This window comes from Saccharomyces paradoxus, chromosome III (genome assembly GCF_002079055.1).
Source record: "Saccharomyces paradoxus chromosome III, complete sequence".
Lineage (NCBI taxonomy): Eukaryota > Fungi > Ascomycota > Saccharomycetes > Saccharomycetales > Saccharomycetaceae > Saccharomyces > Saccharomyces paradoxus.
The window spans coordinates 250,977-264,418 of record NC_047489.1 but is presented as its reverse complement, the minus strand read 5'-3'; the positions used below and the strand labels follow the sequence as shown (position 1 = coordinate 264,418).

At 41.1% G+C, this 13,442-nt stretch overlaps 7 protein-coding genes and 1 non-coding gene across 8 annotated transcripts; 2 read left to right on the top strand and 6 right to left on the bottom strand.

Annotated features, from left to right (window-relative positions):
• Positions 1-487: 487 nt before the first annotated feature.
• On the top strand, positions 488-3,700 carry SED4 (GTPase-activating protein SED4; the record flags this gene model as incomplete). Its single annotated transcript, XM_033909110.1, has 1 exon — positions 488-3,700. The coding sequence occupies one exon, from the start codon at positions 488-490 to the stop codon at positions 3,698-3,700; it is 3,213 nt and encodes a 1,070-aa protein (XP_033765001.1).
• Positions 3,701-3,863: 163 nt separating this feature from the next.
• On the bottom strand, positions 3,864-5,327 carry RAD18 (E3 ubiquitin-protein ligase RAD18; the record flags this gene model as incomplete). The annotated part of the gene is made up of 1 exon (XM_033909109.1): positions 3,864-5,327. The coding sequence occupies one exon, from the start codon at positions 5,325-5,327 to the stop codon at positions 3,864-3,866; it is 1,464 nt and encodes a 487-aa protein (XP_033765000.1).
• A 493-nt stretch (positions 5,328-5,820) lies between these two features.
• Positions 5,821-7,518, bottom strand: HCM1 (Hcm1p; the record flags this gene model as incomplete). Its single annotated transcript, XM_033909108.1, has 1 exon — positions 5,821-7,518. The coding sequence occupies one exon, from the start codon at positions 7,516-7,518 to the stop codon at positions 5,821-5,823; it is 1,698 nt and encodes a 565-aa protein (XP_033764999.1).
• A 515-nt stretch (positions 7,519-8,033) lies between these two features.
• BUD31 (U2 snRNP complex subunit BUD31) lies at positions 8,034-8,507 on the bottom strand (the record flags this gene model as incomplete). The annotated part of the gene is made up of 1 exon (XM_033909107.1): positions 8,034-8,507. The coding sequence occupies one exon, from the start codon at positions 8,505-8,507 to the stop codon at positions 8,034-8,036; it is 474 nt and encodes a 157-aa protein (XP_033764998.1).
• Positions 8,508-8,797: 290 nt separating this feature from the next.
• SPAR_Ctrna9S lies at positions 8,798-8,898 on the bottom strand. Its single transcript has one exon. It is a non-coding gene; the product is annotated as a tRNA-Ser (tRNA).
• A 504-nt stretch (positions 8,899-9,402) lies between these two features.
• On the bottom strand, positions 9,403-11,292 carry TVS1 (Tvs1p; the record flags this gene model as incomplete). Its single annotated transcript, XM_033909106.1, has 1 exon — positions 9,403-11,292. The coding sequence occupies one exon, from the start codon at positions 11,290-11,292 to the stop codon at positions 9,403-9,405; it is 1,890 nt and encodes a 629-aa protein (XP_033764997.1).
• An 878-nt stretch (positions 11,293-12,170) lies between these two features.
• On the bottom strand, positions 12,171-12,506 carry TAH1 (Tah1p; the record flags this gene model as incomplete). Its single annotated transcript, XM_033909105.1, has 1 exon — positions 12,171-12,506. One exon carries the CDS (start codon positions 12,504-12,506, stop codon positions 12,171-12,173), a length of 336 nt encoding a protein of 111 aa, XP_033764996.1.
• A 151-nt stretch (positions 12,507-12,657) lies between these two features.
• YIH1 (Yih1p) lies at positions 12,658-13,434 on the top strand (the record flags this gene model as incomplete). The annotated part of the gene is made up of 1 exon (XM_033909104.1): positions 12,658-13,434. The coding sequence occupies one exon, from the start codon at positions 12,658-12,660 to the stop codon at positions 13,432-13,434; it is 777 nt and encodes a 258-aa protein (XP_033764995.1).
• Positions 13,435-13,442: the final 8 nt, after the last annotated feature.

Genomic DNA, 13,442 nt, shown 5'->3' with positions numbered 1-13,442 from the left:
AGCTAAAGCTATTGAGAAAAAAAAAATTTCTTAAAAAGACCCCATCAAGACTGAAATTAATGAGCCTGACCTATCTGCTGTACATTGTTCACGAACATATTAATGCGTGGCCTAGCTTATGTATTTGCGTTTAAATCACCTTGATAATTTTTGAACGATGTCCAGTTTATTCGTAATGAGTTATATAACATTTAGCCCTTACTTAATAATTTGCAGACCTAGCATATCCTGGGCGCACTAATATGTACCCTATTTTATTATCATTTTAACCCTCCTGTCCTTTTTTTCTTGGTTGTAGCAATTTTCATCGATATCTCGAGAATTATACAATACAAATGACAATTGTAAAAACTTCAAGTAACCTACGCTTATAGCTTTGGTTCTATCGACGAAGGCTGTTTGTCAACAAGCATCGCAATTTCCTGCCACCCGTGCTTCTTTTCCTTTTTTTTTCCATTCCTTTAAACTTAGAAGACCTAGCATTATAATGAGTGGCAACTCTGCAAATTATGATGTCGGATACCCGATATACGGTGCTAAATTTATCAATGAAAGCACCTTACTGGTAGCTGGTGGTGGAGGCCAGTTCAATTCCTCTTTTCCGAACAAAATTACGGCTTTGAGGGTGAACTTCCAGAAAAAGAAGCGCATTAGAAGGTTCCGTGAGATCACTTTAGATTCGATTGATGACGCGCCAACTTCATTAGATTGTAACAATAATCTGATTTTAGTTGGCTGCAACGAATTATTTAATAATCCTTCCATGGAAAACGTCAATCATCATCTAAGAAAGTTTGTGTTTGAACAAGAACATCTGAAATTCGTGGCCAGTATTGACTTCAATAGAACTACGGACCCATCTGTTTTCACCAAGTTTATTTACGTTAATCAAAGGGCAACAGTGGCAGCAATTGCGTCCTCTGAAGTGCCCACCGTGATCAGAATCATTGACCCGAGGAACTTGACCGAAAATTACGAAATTGAAACAGGTAGGGAAGTTAATGATTTACACTTTGCCCCCAACGGTATTCTACTGTCATATATCACTTCTAATTCTTTGGAAGTAGCATCTGTCAGGGACGGGAAGTTTGTAGCAAGGAAAACAGATTTTGATAAAAATCTTGTTCTTTCCAACATCAGATTTCTCAATGATAACACGCTACTGGTAGCCGCATCATTAACAAATTCTGACGGAGTTTCTTTGTTGAAATTAGGTGTAAGTTCTAAGGGTGTTAAAATCTTAAAAACTGCATCCTTCATGTTCGATTTGAATGGAATAACATCGATGGATGTCTCTCCAAATAAGAAGTTTGTGGGGTTATCGTCTAACGATAACTCGATTGCCATTATCAGTGTTGAAAAGCTAAAGCTTATTCAGCTAGTGCCAAGAGTACATGAGTCCACTATAACAAGAGTTACTTTCTCTCCAGATTCTAGGTATTTGGCAAGCACTTCTATGGGGAACACGGTCAATGTGGTAAAGCTCTCTAGTGCATCGTCGTCAATTTTACGAAAGATTTGGAAATTTTTCTTGAATTTTGTTTTGTTAGTGGTTTTGGCTAGCGCTATCCAACTGGGCTACAAATTTAACGTGCACGGCTTTATTTACGAACATGCCCATGATATATACAAGTCCAAGTTCAAGGAAGACACTGCCGTAGACCAAGGATCATCTTCTTATTTCACTATTAACGATGATTACAGAGGAATTACCGAAAGTGCAGATATTATCAGCGCTAAAGATTTGACTAGAGATATAAACACTGAATTCTCCACATTTGACACTAGTACTATGAAAACAATCACAGAAGATGAACAAAGCTCTGTTTGGATATCATGGTCATCTGTTGCACAATTCACCTCGACAGATGATCCAACATCGGTTTTTCCTTTTTCATCATCGTCTTCTTCTTCCAAAATTTCAGAATTTGTTGCAAATGAACGGCCCACCTCTTCTTCCTCTTCTGAAGAAAGTACCAGTAATGAGTCAATTTTGTCTTTATCCACTTCTGAAGTTACTAAACCGCTAGTTTCTTCCACAGAATCAAATATTGTCGAAAAACGCTTCATGCAATCGAATGCAGAGTCTATAGAGCCCAGATCGTTCTCTTCGAAGTATGTTACAGAACATCCCGGGCCAACAACGGATAGAGATAGCCTGTCGGAAATCTTCAGCAGTGAATCACCTTCGTCATCGCCTTCACATTCATTATCACACATGCCATCTCCATCTCCATCTCCATCTCCATCTCCATCTCCATCTCCATCTCCATCTCCATCTCCATCTCCATCTCCATCTCCATCTCCATCTCCATCTCCATCTTCGTCTTCGTCTTCGTCTTCATCTCCATCTCCATTTTCATCTTCATCATTTTCTTCATTGTCGTCAACATCAACTAGCACTACTATAGCATTATCCACTAGCACTACGACTTCAATTACCGTCACAGGTACATCCCCGATCAACGATCCATCCAATGTATCTTTTCTGGACAGCTCAGAAATCGCTCATACAAGAGAAATCTATAAGACAAAAATAATTACTGAAGTCATCACAAAAATTGAGTATAGGGATATTTCTGCATCTAGTTCCGAAATAGCAGCTGAACAATATATCAGTACATCTTCTTTAATGTCGTTGACGCCTACAAACACTATGGTTTCTCGGCCCGTGACTGAAATCGATCCCATAGCATCAGAATTAGAGGGCATGGTCGAAACACCTACTCATCCTACTTCTAGGGCATCGGAAATTGACTCAGTTGCGCCTAATTTGATCCCAAATGAAGAAGTCTTGTCAATATCAGCATCCCATGACTCTATTCTCTCCCATCAGGACACATATTCTGATTTACCCATAACCTCTAGCCTTCAATCAATGGAAATACCTACTGTATCTTCTTCCCCTTTTGCCTCTGGACCAATCTCTTCGGCCCCTGCTTCCACTTTTTCTAAATGCCATTCCATCTCTAAACCTGGCTCTTCAGTTATTGTGGAGAGCGCAACCAGCTTATTCCCGAAAACAAAAACAGAGCCCGCCAGAAGCGAAACTGCCATTTCTACTGACAATTCGGATCATATCGGCGTCTTTACTGATGTTGTACAATCATCTGGGGCAAATGTCGGTAAGCCTTCCCCATCAGACTTCACAAATATCGAAGAAACTTCATTAGCATCTATAAGCTTTAGTAGCAATGATGGTTCAATTGGCACGCTGTCTGACATAGGCAAGGAATCCTTATCCATAGAAATTGCATCGAGCACAGTGGCTCAACCGATGCCTGACGTAACCATATCAGTGCCATCGTTTGTTAGCGGTCCGCACGAAATACCTGCTAGTTCAGTTAATACATCAGGCTTCGTACAGAAAGAAATTGTGATAGAGGTAAAGACATCAAAAGACTCATCAGAAACATCTGGCGCACAGCGCAACATCGACGAAAATGTAAGCACTCTTGTCTCCCAGGTACTTGCAACGGAAACGCATACATCTGATTATGAAGAAGTCACCCATGACACCTCTCCATCTAGTGAAGTTGTTTCAACACTTAACTTAGAAATCACCACTTTGCCTGGTGAAGTGACTCCTTCACAAACAGTTGCAACACCTTTGAATAACAATTCGAATGCAAACATTGTCAACGACGATAGCTCAGCAGCGGAAACAGTGAATTACGCTAACCTTCATGATGAATTGTGAATAACGAATTTAAATATATATTAATGTTAAATATGATTACATAGTTTTGTGCACATATCTCTATGGCATCTCTTATGCATGTTTATTTTGCCCATTTTCAAATAAACTATCTATTAACAAATGTGCACTATCCGAAAAGCAGGCCAGATTATACATAGACATCTTAATCGTTACCGGGGGGGTCTTTACTCTCTTCATTCAAATCCATTAATTCTCTTGATAAGTCGGCATCTGTTAAATCTTCGTTAGGCAAATTTCCTTCATTAACCAATTTATCTTCGTTAATGACAGTTTCCTGGTTCCCCTCCATTTGCTGATCCCTAATTCCCTGGACACTTTGAACTTGTGCAACACCATTTTCACCATCAGTCCGCATTGGTGAACTTGAATCGTCCGATGAGCCTTTTTTTATTTTCAGTTTTGCTTCTCTGATAAGTCTAGTGAAATCTTTTTGAAACATAACAATCCATCCTTTTCTATTAAATTTATCGTTTTTAAAATTTTCGAGTAATTTCCTGTATGAAGAGGATCTTCCATTACTTTTCATCATCATTAATTTAGAAATTCCACCTTTGTTGTTGTTATTTTGAGGCATTTTATTGTGTGAAACATCCCAGCTTAACAACTGTCTTTTTAATTCAGCTTCATCAACAGGTTCTAGAGAATCGCAAAAATTTGAGTTCCAAAGCATCTCATAATGATTGTATCTTTTAATCATGTTTTGTCTGGTGCCGTTAGTTGACAGCCCCAACGATGACAGTTTCTGTTTTATTTGGGATTGAGTCATGGACGTAAAATTGATCTTTGGTAATCTTTGGTGTTCTGCGCTTGTCATTGAATTTAAATATTTATCCACATGTGAGGTCTCATCACTAGGACTTTTATCCACTTCTGGAGTTTGTACTTTGAATTTAAATGTGTCTTTGTCATGCGATTTTGAGTCAACAGGGAAGTTAGTAGGAACTTTTGGTTTTTCACCCAACGATTGCAAAGTTAGGCATTCATCCAAATGTGTCTTTTCAAGGGCCTTAAGAGGATAGAATTGTTGACATATGGGGCACTGGGCCATTTGCTCATTTGGCTTTGGTTTTTTCTTGATTCTTTCGCTTCTGAACATTGTAAAATTCCTTTTAGATGGTTTGGAACTTAGTGGTAATATATCAGTCATGGATCTTTTGGCGAGTTTTCTTTCACTTGTTGCAACAATTTGCAAATCATCATCAGCGGCGTTTGGACTGTCATTTTCAGACTCTGATATGACCTCTATCAATGAAGAATCTTGTGGATTTGGTACTTCCTCATTTCCGGGAACAGGAATAGGCTTTCGTATTTTTAGTGCATTCAGTAAGGAAGATCGTATGGATGTGTAACTTTGAATTATTTCATTGACCAAGAATTCGCTTCTTAGCAAGGACTCCCTGAACTCAAAAAGGCAAAGAGGGCAATTTGGCTGATTATTTAAATGAGTTCTAATACAAAGGGAACAAAATGTATGACCACAAGGTGTCAAAACGGGGACTTTTAGAAAATCTTTACAAATGTGACATCTTAAAAGTGTATCCAATTGGTACAGGTTCGGTATTGAAGTAGTTGTGAAGTCGCTTGCAGTGGTTATTTGGTGATCCATGACTATTAAGTCGCCCTCTTTCAGTAGTTATGATGGTATCTTGCGGATGGTTTTTCTTGTGATGGGGGCATAGCTCAAATGGTACTAGTTTTTCACTTTCTATTGAAAAATGCAAGGCAACGGGGCAAGTAAAAATTGAAAAATAGATCAAGAACGAAAGTGAGGTGATCGAAAACTTCAGCTGAAAGCTGTTATTAAAAATCCGTAAGGATTAAAAAGAAGATAATATGTAAACTATAAAAATAAAATAAAAAAACTTGTATCATTTTTGTTATGATTACAATTTTTTCCTGCCTCAATTGAATGATATACAATAGAAGAGGAGGAAAAGAAGTTAGTTGACCCGACAATACAATAAGATTAAAAAGAAAATGCTATGTGATATGATAACTCCAGCCCAATATAGGGGACTCATCCAACCGTTTGCGATGAATCCGTCAGATTAAGAATAATTAGTTTCCAGTGGGGGAAATGAAAATGAGAATGAAAAAAGTCAATTCTTTTCATTACCACAATTGTTGGAAGGGTGACTATGATAAGGGTGATGTTTTTGATTGCCATCTGCTGTCTTTTCACCATCGGAATTCTTTTCAGTTGCGCGCTTCCAAACAGAATAAACATCCACGCCAAACAGACCGCTTGAAGCAAATTTGGAATTCGTTGCGCTTGTTAGGACATCGGGTGCAGAAGATTTTCTTGGTGAAATTTGAGTTTCCAAAGTGCCCCCCGGCGTCGTAATATACCTGATCGGGGTCTCTATAGCTCTAAATAGCGGAGAGCAATACAAATCTTCAAAAAGATGTGAAGGAGTCTGCCATTTCCTCAAAATCGAGTTACCGTCCTTAGGTGTGCTTATCAGCCGCGATGGAGTCTTGTCCAAGGCATCGGAATGCTTCATCTTTGGTGTTTTCAGTAAGTCCGAACCATGAGAGGAAGGCAGAGGTGGGAGTTGAGAATTGGAATATGATTGCTGAGATTGTGGTTTCGACATGAGTGCAAGATTTTTCTGATCGTACAGCTTCAATGGGGAATACGGAAGTGGGTCGAGTAGAGAACCAGCCCCTACATTACTTCGAAGTGGAGATAAATCTTCAAAATTTGAATTGAATGAGGTGAAATATTTTCTAAAATTTTGAGGAGACTTTGAGCAGGTTATGGGGAGTGTATTGAATCTATTTGCCTGAGTGATATTATTGTTTTTTGCACCAGCCTGGAAATGATGATCTTTGGTCTCCACCAGCGACGGTAAACCTAGGGAAGTATGATATTTCCTCATCACATAAGGAGGTTCCAAGGAATCTATATTGTTGTCATCGTGTTCCATCATGTTTCGCATCGATTCCAGGTTTTCTTGAGGGTTCAGTACACTATTATCTGTCTTCAATTGCGGTATGTGATGTAACTGGGAGACTCTCAGTATGGGAGATGAATTTAATTGGATTTCAATTGAGGGAAATTTTCCTGCTTCTTCTCCTTCGTCGTCGTCAGCAAGGCCATCATTACATTCTCCACCCTCTACTTGTTCCAACTCATCAAGTGTAGAATCTATTTCGAAATACTTCCCAATGTCTTGTAAGGAGTCCTTTACAAATTCGTAGCCACGATTTTCACCTTTGAAAAATTTTGTCTCGGCGCCTGGTCTGACTTCCCAGAAATGACCCTTACCATCGCAGGACTTTTCGGTCTTGACGAATGCATCATTTAATGATAAATTATGTCTTATTGAATTTTGCCAACTGGCGTCTTTCTGCTTGTAATAAGGAAAGTGAACGTGAATCCAATGGTATATCTGAGATAGCGTTAGTTTGCCCTCTTGAGATTGCAAGATAGCTAAGCATATCAAAGTCGCGTATGAATATGGAGGTTTCTTGGCGAGTTCGCCATTTATTCTTCTTCTTTCTAAAGATTGGAGGATCTCCTCTAAGGTCAAGTTACCGTTAGACCGAGCGCATGTGTCCGATCTTTGGCGCTTGGCCTTGGATGGAGCAATTGGAGATGAATGATCCGGTGACAGAGGATGTGATAGTCTCTTATTTACTTCCTTCATTGTTTTTCTCACAGTTGAGCTCGGGGGAGTAATCATTTCTTTTTCGTCTTCTAGTGTTCTCTTGGCTTGGGTCGATAACATAGTGCTCTTTTCGGTTAAAAAACTGTTTTGGCCAGCAACGATGGATATATCTTCATTCATCATTGAAAAATTGGGATTTTTGTTGACTTTTTTTTTCTTGCTTCAAATATGAGCTAGGTTCAATCGATAAAAAGAAGCCCAAATAGTAAAGAGGGAGCTAAAATAAAAAGGGGGAAGGGAACAAAATACGATACAAAGCGTCGGAACCTGTGTTAAGATATACTCTATGTGATTTTCAATTAATCATGCAACATATATTTAAAGTTTGGGAAAGATCAAAGGGCACCGTAAGGGAGGAGAAGAAGTAATTTTGGTTTTAAATGAAGACGCGTTTTAGTCAGTGTTTCAGATCCTTATTCCATCCATAGGTTTTAACGCGTTCTCCTTATCCCGAAAAAAAAAAAAAAGAAAAAAATCTATTTTTCGCGTCGCGTTCTCGCGTCTGTTTTGTTTTTTCGCGTTTTCATTGACCAAACTGGGTAACAGGTCGTCTTTGACGAAGGAGATGACGACGCCATTTTAAATGGTAGCAGGGGCAATTACATGGCCAGAACAATACTGCAACGTGCATATAGTCATTAATCTGTGCTTGCACATCCACGGCAGCCGCAGTGGACGCATTGATGGAAGGAAACCTGCGTGTCCTTTTTGCGTGCTTCTTCCTCCAACTGTGCGCGAGGCACCCTGCAGATGCAAGTGCTACCGTTGTTAGTTTCGTTCTTTTGAATGCAGCGTAAACAGCACAGTTTTTCATACCCGGTTTTGCGCCATTTGGCAATAAGTAATCTATCTGCGTACTTTTCCTTCACCAACCAGTCGTAAAGGTCTTTAGAGATGGCCTTTCTCTTGTAGTACAGAGTATATATGTATCTAGAGCGCTGGTGGTGAAGTTGCATTATCTCCCAGAGCTGTTCAGTGGCCTTTGCTGCGAGCTTAGACGACTTGTCTTTTTGCGCATCTCTGAGTTGGATTTCGAAATCTGTGAGGGTTGGCTTGATTTTTTCGAACCCGTCAGGTGCAGGCTTGGATCTTCTCGTCTTTATACGCGGCATTGTCGTTCTGTGGGGCGATCTTTGCTGTCCTTGATGAGTGTAGACTTGATTACACTGATGATGAGTCCCTAAAAAATTTTTTTTTTTTTTTCAAGTATTTCACTTTCCGTTGTGAACGACAAATGTCCTATGCTGTGTGCTCAAGAGGTAACGCAGTATCATCTTCAAAAATTTTGTCACAACGGATGTGATTAGTCTAGTATTGATTGTGAATGCGCCAAGTCTTTGGTTTCAGTGAGTAAGAATTTTTTGATTAACGATGTTGTCAATAAAAAAAAAAAAAAAGAAAACGACACCAGCAGGATTTGAACCAGCGCGGGCAGAGCCCAAGAGATAGCCGAACTTTTTATTCCATTCGAGTCTCTCGCCTTAACCACTCGGCCATAGTGCCATTCCGATTTGAAGTTCTCTTTTAAGGAGGTTGGTTTTATACATGTTTCTTTGAATACTTCGGAATGAGAGAGTATATAATTTAACAAGATAATGAATAGAAACGTAAAAAAAATGTAGGAAGAACTTATTATAATATTATGTAGAGTAGTCGGTTTTCCTTTGTGGATTTTTTACATTCTCTGAGAGAATTTCCAGCAGATTCATTATACATAATATAATTAACTTTATCGAGACCAGGATCCTCAATTATCGTCATTGAACTCAACTCCAATAGAGATCTTTGTTTTTTATACGGATCTTTTTATTCATTTTATAAACCTTGAGGAATTTATAGCGCATTCAGAATTTACTAGATACTGGATAATTAATAATTAAAAATTAGAAAATTGGGTGAGGGAAAAGTGAAGCATATATGCTCCTCACTGAAAGATGGGGGAAAGTAAAAAAAAAAAAAGAGAAAAAAGATAGGGAATAAGAATAAAAATAAAAGCCATTGGCGCGGTTAAAGACTGGTTTTTCTGGTTTTGATGAGCCTGTCTTTCCAAATAAATAAAATCATCTCCCAAGCCATCAACAAGGAAACGAATCCAACACTGAGGTTGAAAGTGAACATGGGAGTGAACCCCCTATATTCCATGGCTTCGATGGATTGGTCGGTGGACTCCATAAATACGAGGCCACCACAGAGCAGACAGAACGACGTGATCAACTCCGTGAACGGTTTGGACGCGACGCTGCTGGTGTTGGGCACCAAAAACAGAATCAAGAACGTTAGCAGACGGAAGAAGGACCCATAGGACAGCAAGTACCCCCACTGCGTATGAATGGTGGTAGAGAATTGTGAAGACTGTGCGTGCTGGGACATCAGAATCCCAGTCCAAAATATGGTGAAAGCGGGGAAGGGGTTTGGAGAGTATCCCGGCGTGGCGGCAACCACATCAGCCTGTGGCCGTTTGCGGGCGTGCTCGAATCGCCAGTGGTTTAGCTTGTACTCCGTGAGTAGCCCACACAGCCCAGTTCCTATGAACATGAAGGCAATCGACACGTGCTGCAGATCCTTGGCGGTCCATGCGCCGCCATTCCCTGCCAAGTGTTCCAAGAAGATGTTGGTAGACCCGTAAAAGAAGATGAGGAAGGATTCAATGGACTCCATGGTGAAAGTGCCCGCGGGAGCAAACCGGAACAGGAGGTTGGAGGAACGTTCTTGAGAGAGTTGAGATGTGAAGCTGATGTTGTTCCATGCCCAGCCGTACTTAGCTCCGAAACCGCAGTATCGTGCTAAAGAGACAACGCCGAGAGTAAAGAATACGCCGCCTTTGATCCAGTGGGCCAAGAGATTAAAGATGCGGATGCCCTTGCCGAGCAAGTTACCCACAGCGAAGCCAATGATCAGGTCTACGAAGATGTACATGAATAACGGGTAGGAAAGCAGATGAAAGACAACATTAGCGGCGTACGAGAGGTGCGCGGCAAGCTTCTGATACTTTGAGTTGGCGAACAAGATTCGGAAAACGGGTATATCTTGTGGAGACAAAGGAGGGGCTTCAATGGAGGCGATTTCATCGTCATCGTAGTCTTCGTCGCGCAAAGTGTCGTGATTAGAGGTGTTGTCGCCCTCCTCTTCACCTTCAACATGCTCCCGTTTGTTATTATTGGTGGCGGTGGTGGTGGTTGTGTCTGAAGACAGGGAAAACAACGTGTCTCTGTTGGAAGAAGGACTTGGAGAGCCACGTGCACTGTTCACCATGACTGGTGTGGACTCAAGATCATTTAAAGGGATAGAGTCAACCGGACGGTATTCCTTTTTCGATTCCGATGAGACGGGGACAGAAAGCACCGCAGCGAAGAAGTGAACAAGCATAAAGACGAGAAGAAGGCCAGAAGTGGTGCCATAGATATTATGCGCATACCAGTCGTCCTCCGGGAAACTGCTTTTGAACACCGACAGTGCCATAACGGAAGAAATACAGATGCACAGATTGAAAAACAGAAGGGGTAAGTGCCACTTAGAACGGGCGGCGCTTAGCGCCAGAGACACAGGGTAGAGCAAAAACGCAATCAAGAGCAGCGTAATAATGTGGTAGCGAAGGGCAGCCCTATTTCCGGCTTGCGTAGTAAAGTAGGTTGTAGTGTTGTAATTTTCCCAGTACAACCTCTCCGCGGGGGTAAGTGAGGGCGATTGTAGTATAGGAAGGCCGTGCAAATGTTTTGGCTCATGTGGCACAGGTACAATGGATGCCGTGGGAGAGACATCTACGGATGTGGACGTTGTCATACTCATATCCATATCCATATCCATATCCATATCCATATCCATGTCCATGTCATCATGAGCCATGACAAGCGTCGCCGCACAGCCGAGTAAACTTAATATCGAAACAAAACGCACCATTAGCGTCACTATGTTTGTTTGTTTTTAGGTTGGGGTATTAAGAGTACAATGAAAAACAAATATCAGCGTATCACACTTCCAGTTATACAATAGACAAGACCCTTGCAAGTTGTCTTATAAAGCGCAGCGTCTACCGCCGCTGGAACTCCCCTTATAACTAAACTGCTCCGCTAAGAGCCGGTAAAAAAAATCCGAAACAAAAAAACCGCGAAGAGCTCCGTGGAAAAGAAAAACTGTGTTCGGTGGCAAAAATATCGGCTTTCGGCGGCTAATTTGCCGTGGTTCGTAATAACTGATTTTTCTTAGATCGTGGATCGTGCTTTTTACTTATTGTTGTGCCATGATGATACCAGATCTCGATTTTATCTGTATAACGAACAAGTAAAAATATGTAAGATATGCTGCATTGATTGTAACAAGTGGAGTGTATAGTGCGCAAAGACAAAGATATAGTGGAAATTGTTTGGGAGATTAATATATATAACAAGTACCAAAAATATTTAGTTTCATGTAATAAAGCGGAAAGTATAAGCGTCAAAAGACTTTTGTATGGTCAATTGTAACGTTTCTGATATCGATGACTGAACTCGTCGTGCCTGTTGTTTTTTCTTGGTGCAACCTTGTGCTTTTTATAATTGTTTATTTTATACTCTTACAGGTTAGAGTGGTTTCTTTGTTTTGTTCGCTATGTAAAAAATGCAAGTGTGAAGATAAACATAAAAAAAAACAAAACAAGATACTACCATATTAATCATATACGCATAAGGACATACGTGAATACATACATGAACACATACATGAGTAAATACATATATATATATATATATATATATATATAATCTCAGAAATAGGGTGGAAAAGTTACATCTTCCATTTTCCTAGCATTGGTCGTAACCCTCCGGTAGTTCATCAACCTCAAAAACAGGGATCTGCACTGGCCCTACCGCCGCTTGTGACAGCTCTAGACGATACTGCAACTTGGATCTGATGGCCGCGTGCTCTGCCGTTGAGGCATACCGCAGTCCTTGCTGGCACATTCGAATTGCCTGTGTATATTCACACAGTTTGATCAACGCCATGGCTTTGTTGCTATATCCAACCGGGTTCTGCGGCTGCGCAGCAATTAGTTGGTCGTAACAGTGCACGGCCTCGCGATACAGGCCCTGTTTGAACAGAGAATTTCCCTGTTCTTTCACCTTTTCGAATTTGCTCATGTTCTCTATCGTTGCTTTCTCTTTCGCAATACTGAAAAGAAAAAACCGCTTAAGAAAATTGCATCTTGTACAGTCATATACGCTAGTTTAAATACATACATATATATATATATATACGAAAAAAAAAAGAGAGGGAAGAAAGAAAGGCTCAATGGATGACGATCACGAACAGTTGGTCGAAGAACTGGAGGCCGTCGAGGCCATCTACCCGGACCTTCTCTCCAAGAAGCAGGAAGACGGAAGTATCATCGTTGTTAAAGTCCCGCAGCACGAGTATATGACACTGCAGATCTCCTTTCCGGCGCACTACCCGTCTAAAGAGCCTCCTAACGTTATCGACGTTAGTGTCTGCACTTCGTTGGCTAAGCGCGACCTCTACGACACCAAGTACCTGCAGCATCTGTTCCAGGAAGTGATGGATTCTGTTTTCCACCGCGGGTCTGTTTGTCTATTCGACTTCCTCACAGAACTCGACGGTGTCCTGTATGTCGAGCCAGAGGAGGAGACGGAACCCGTCCAGCAAAGTGACATCCCCACAGATCCCTTCGAGGGCTGGACTGCGTCGGACCCCATTACTGATAGAGGTTCGACTTTCATGGCCTTTGCAGCACACGTTACTTCCGAGGAACAAGCGTTTGCCATGCTAGACTTGCTAAAGACTGACTCCAAGATGCGCAAGGCAAATCACGTCATGAGCGCGTGGCGAATCAAGCAGGATGGCTCTGCAGCAACATATCAAGATTCTGATGACGACGGTGAAACCGCCGCCGGTTCCAGAATGCTCCACCTCATCACCATCATGGATGTGTGGAACGTCATCGTTGTGGTGGCACGTTGGTTCGGTGGCGCCCACATAGGACCTGACCGGTTTAAACACATCAATTCCACTGCAAGAGAAGCAGTCGTCAGGGCCGGCTTCGGTAAGTAATCATTATA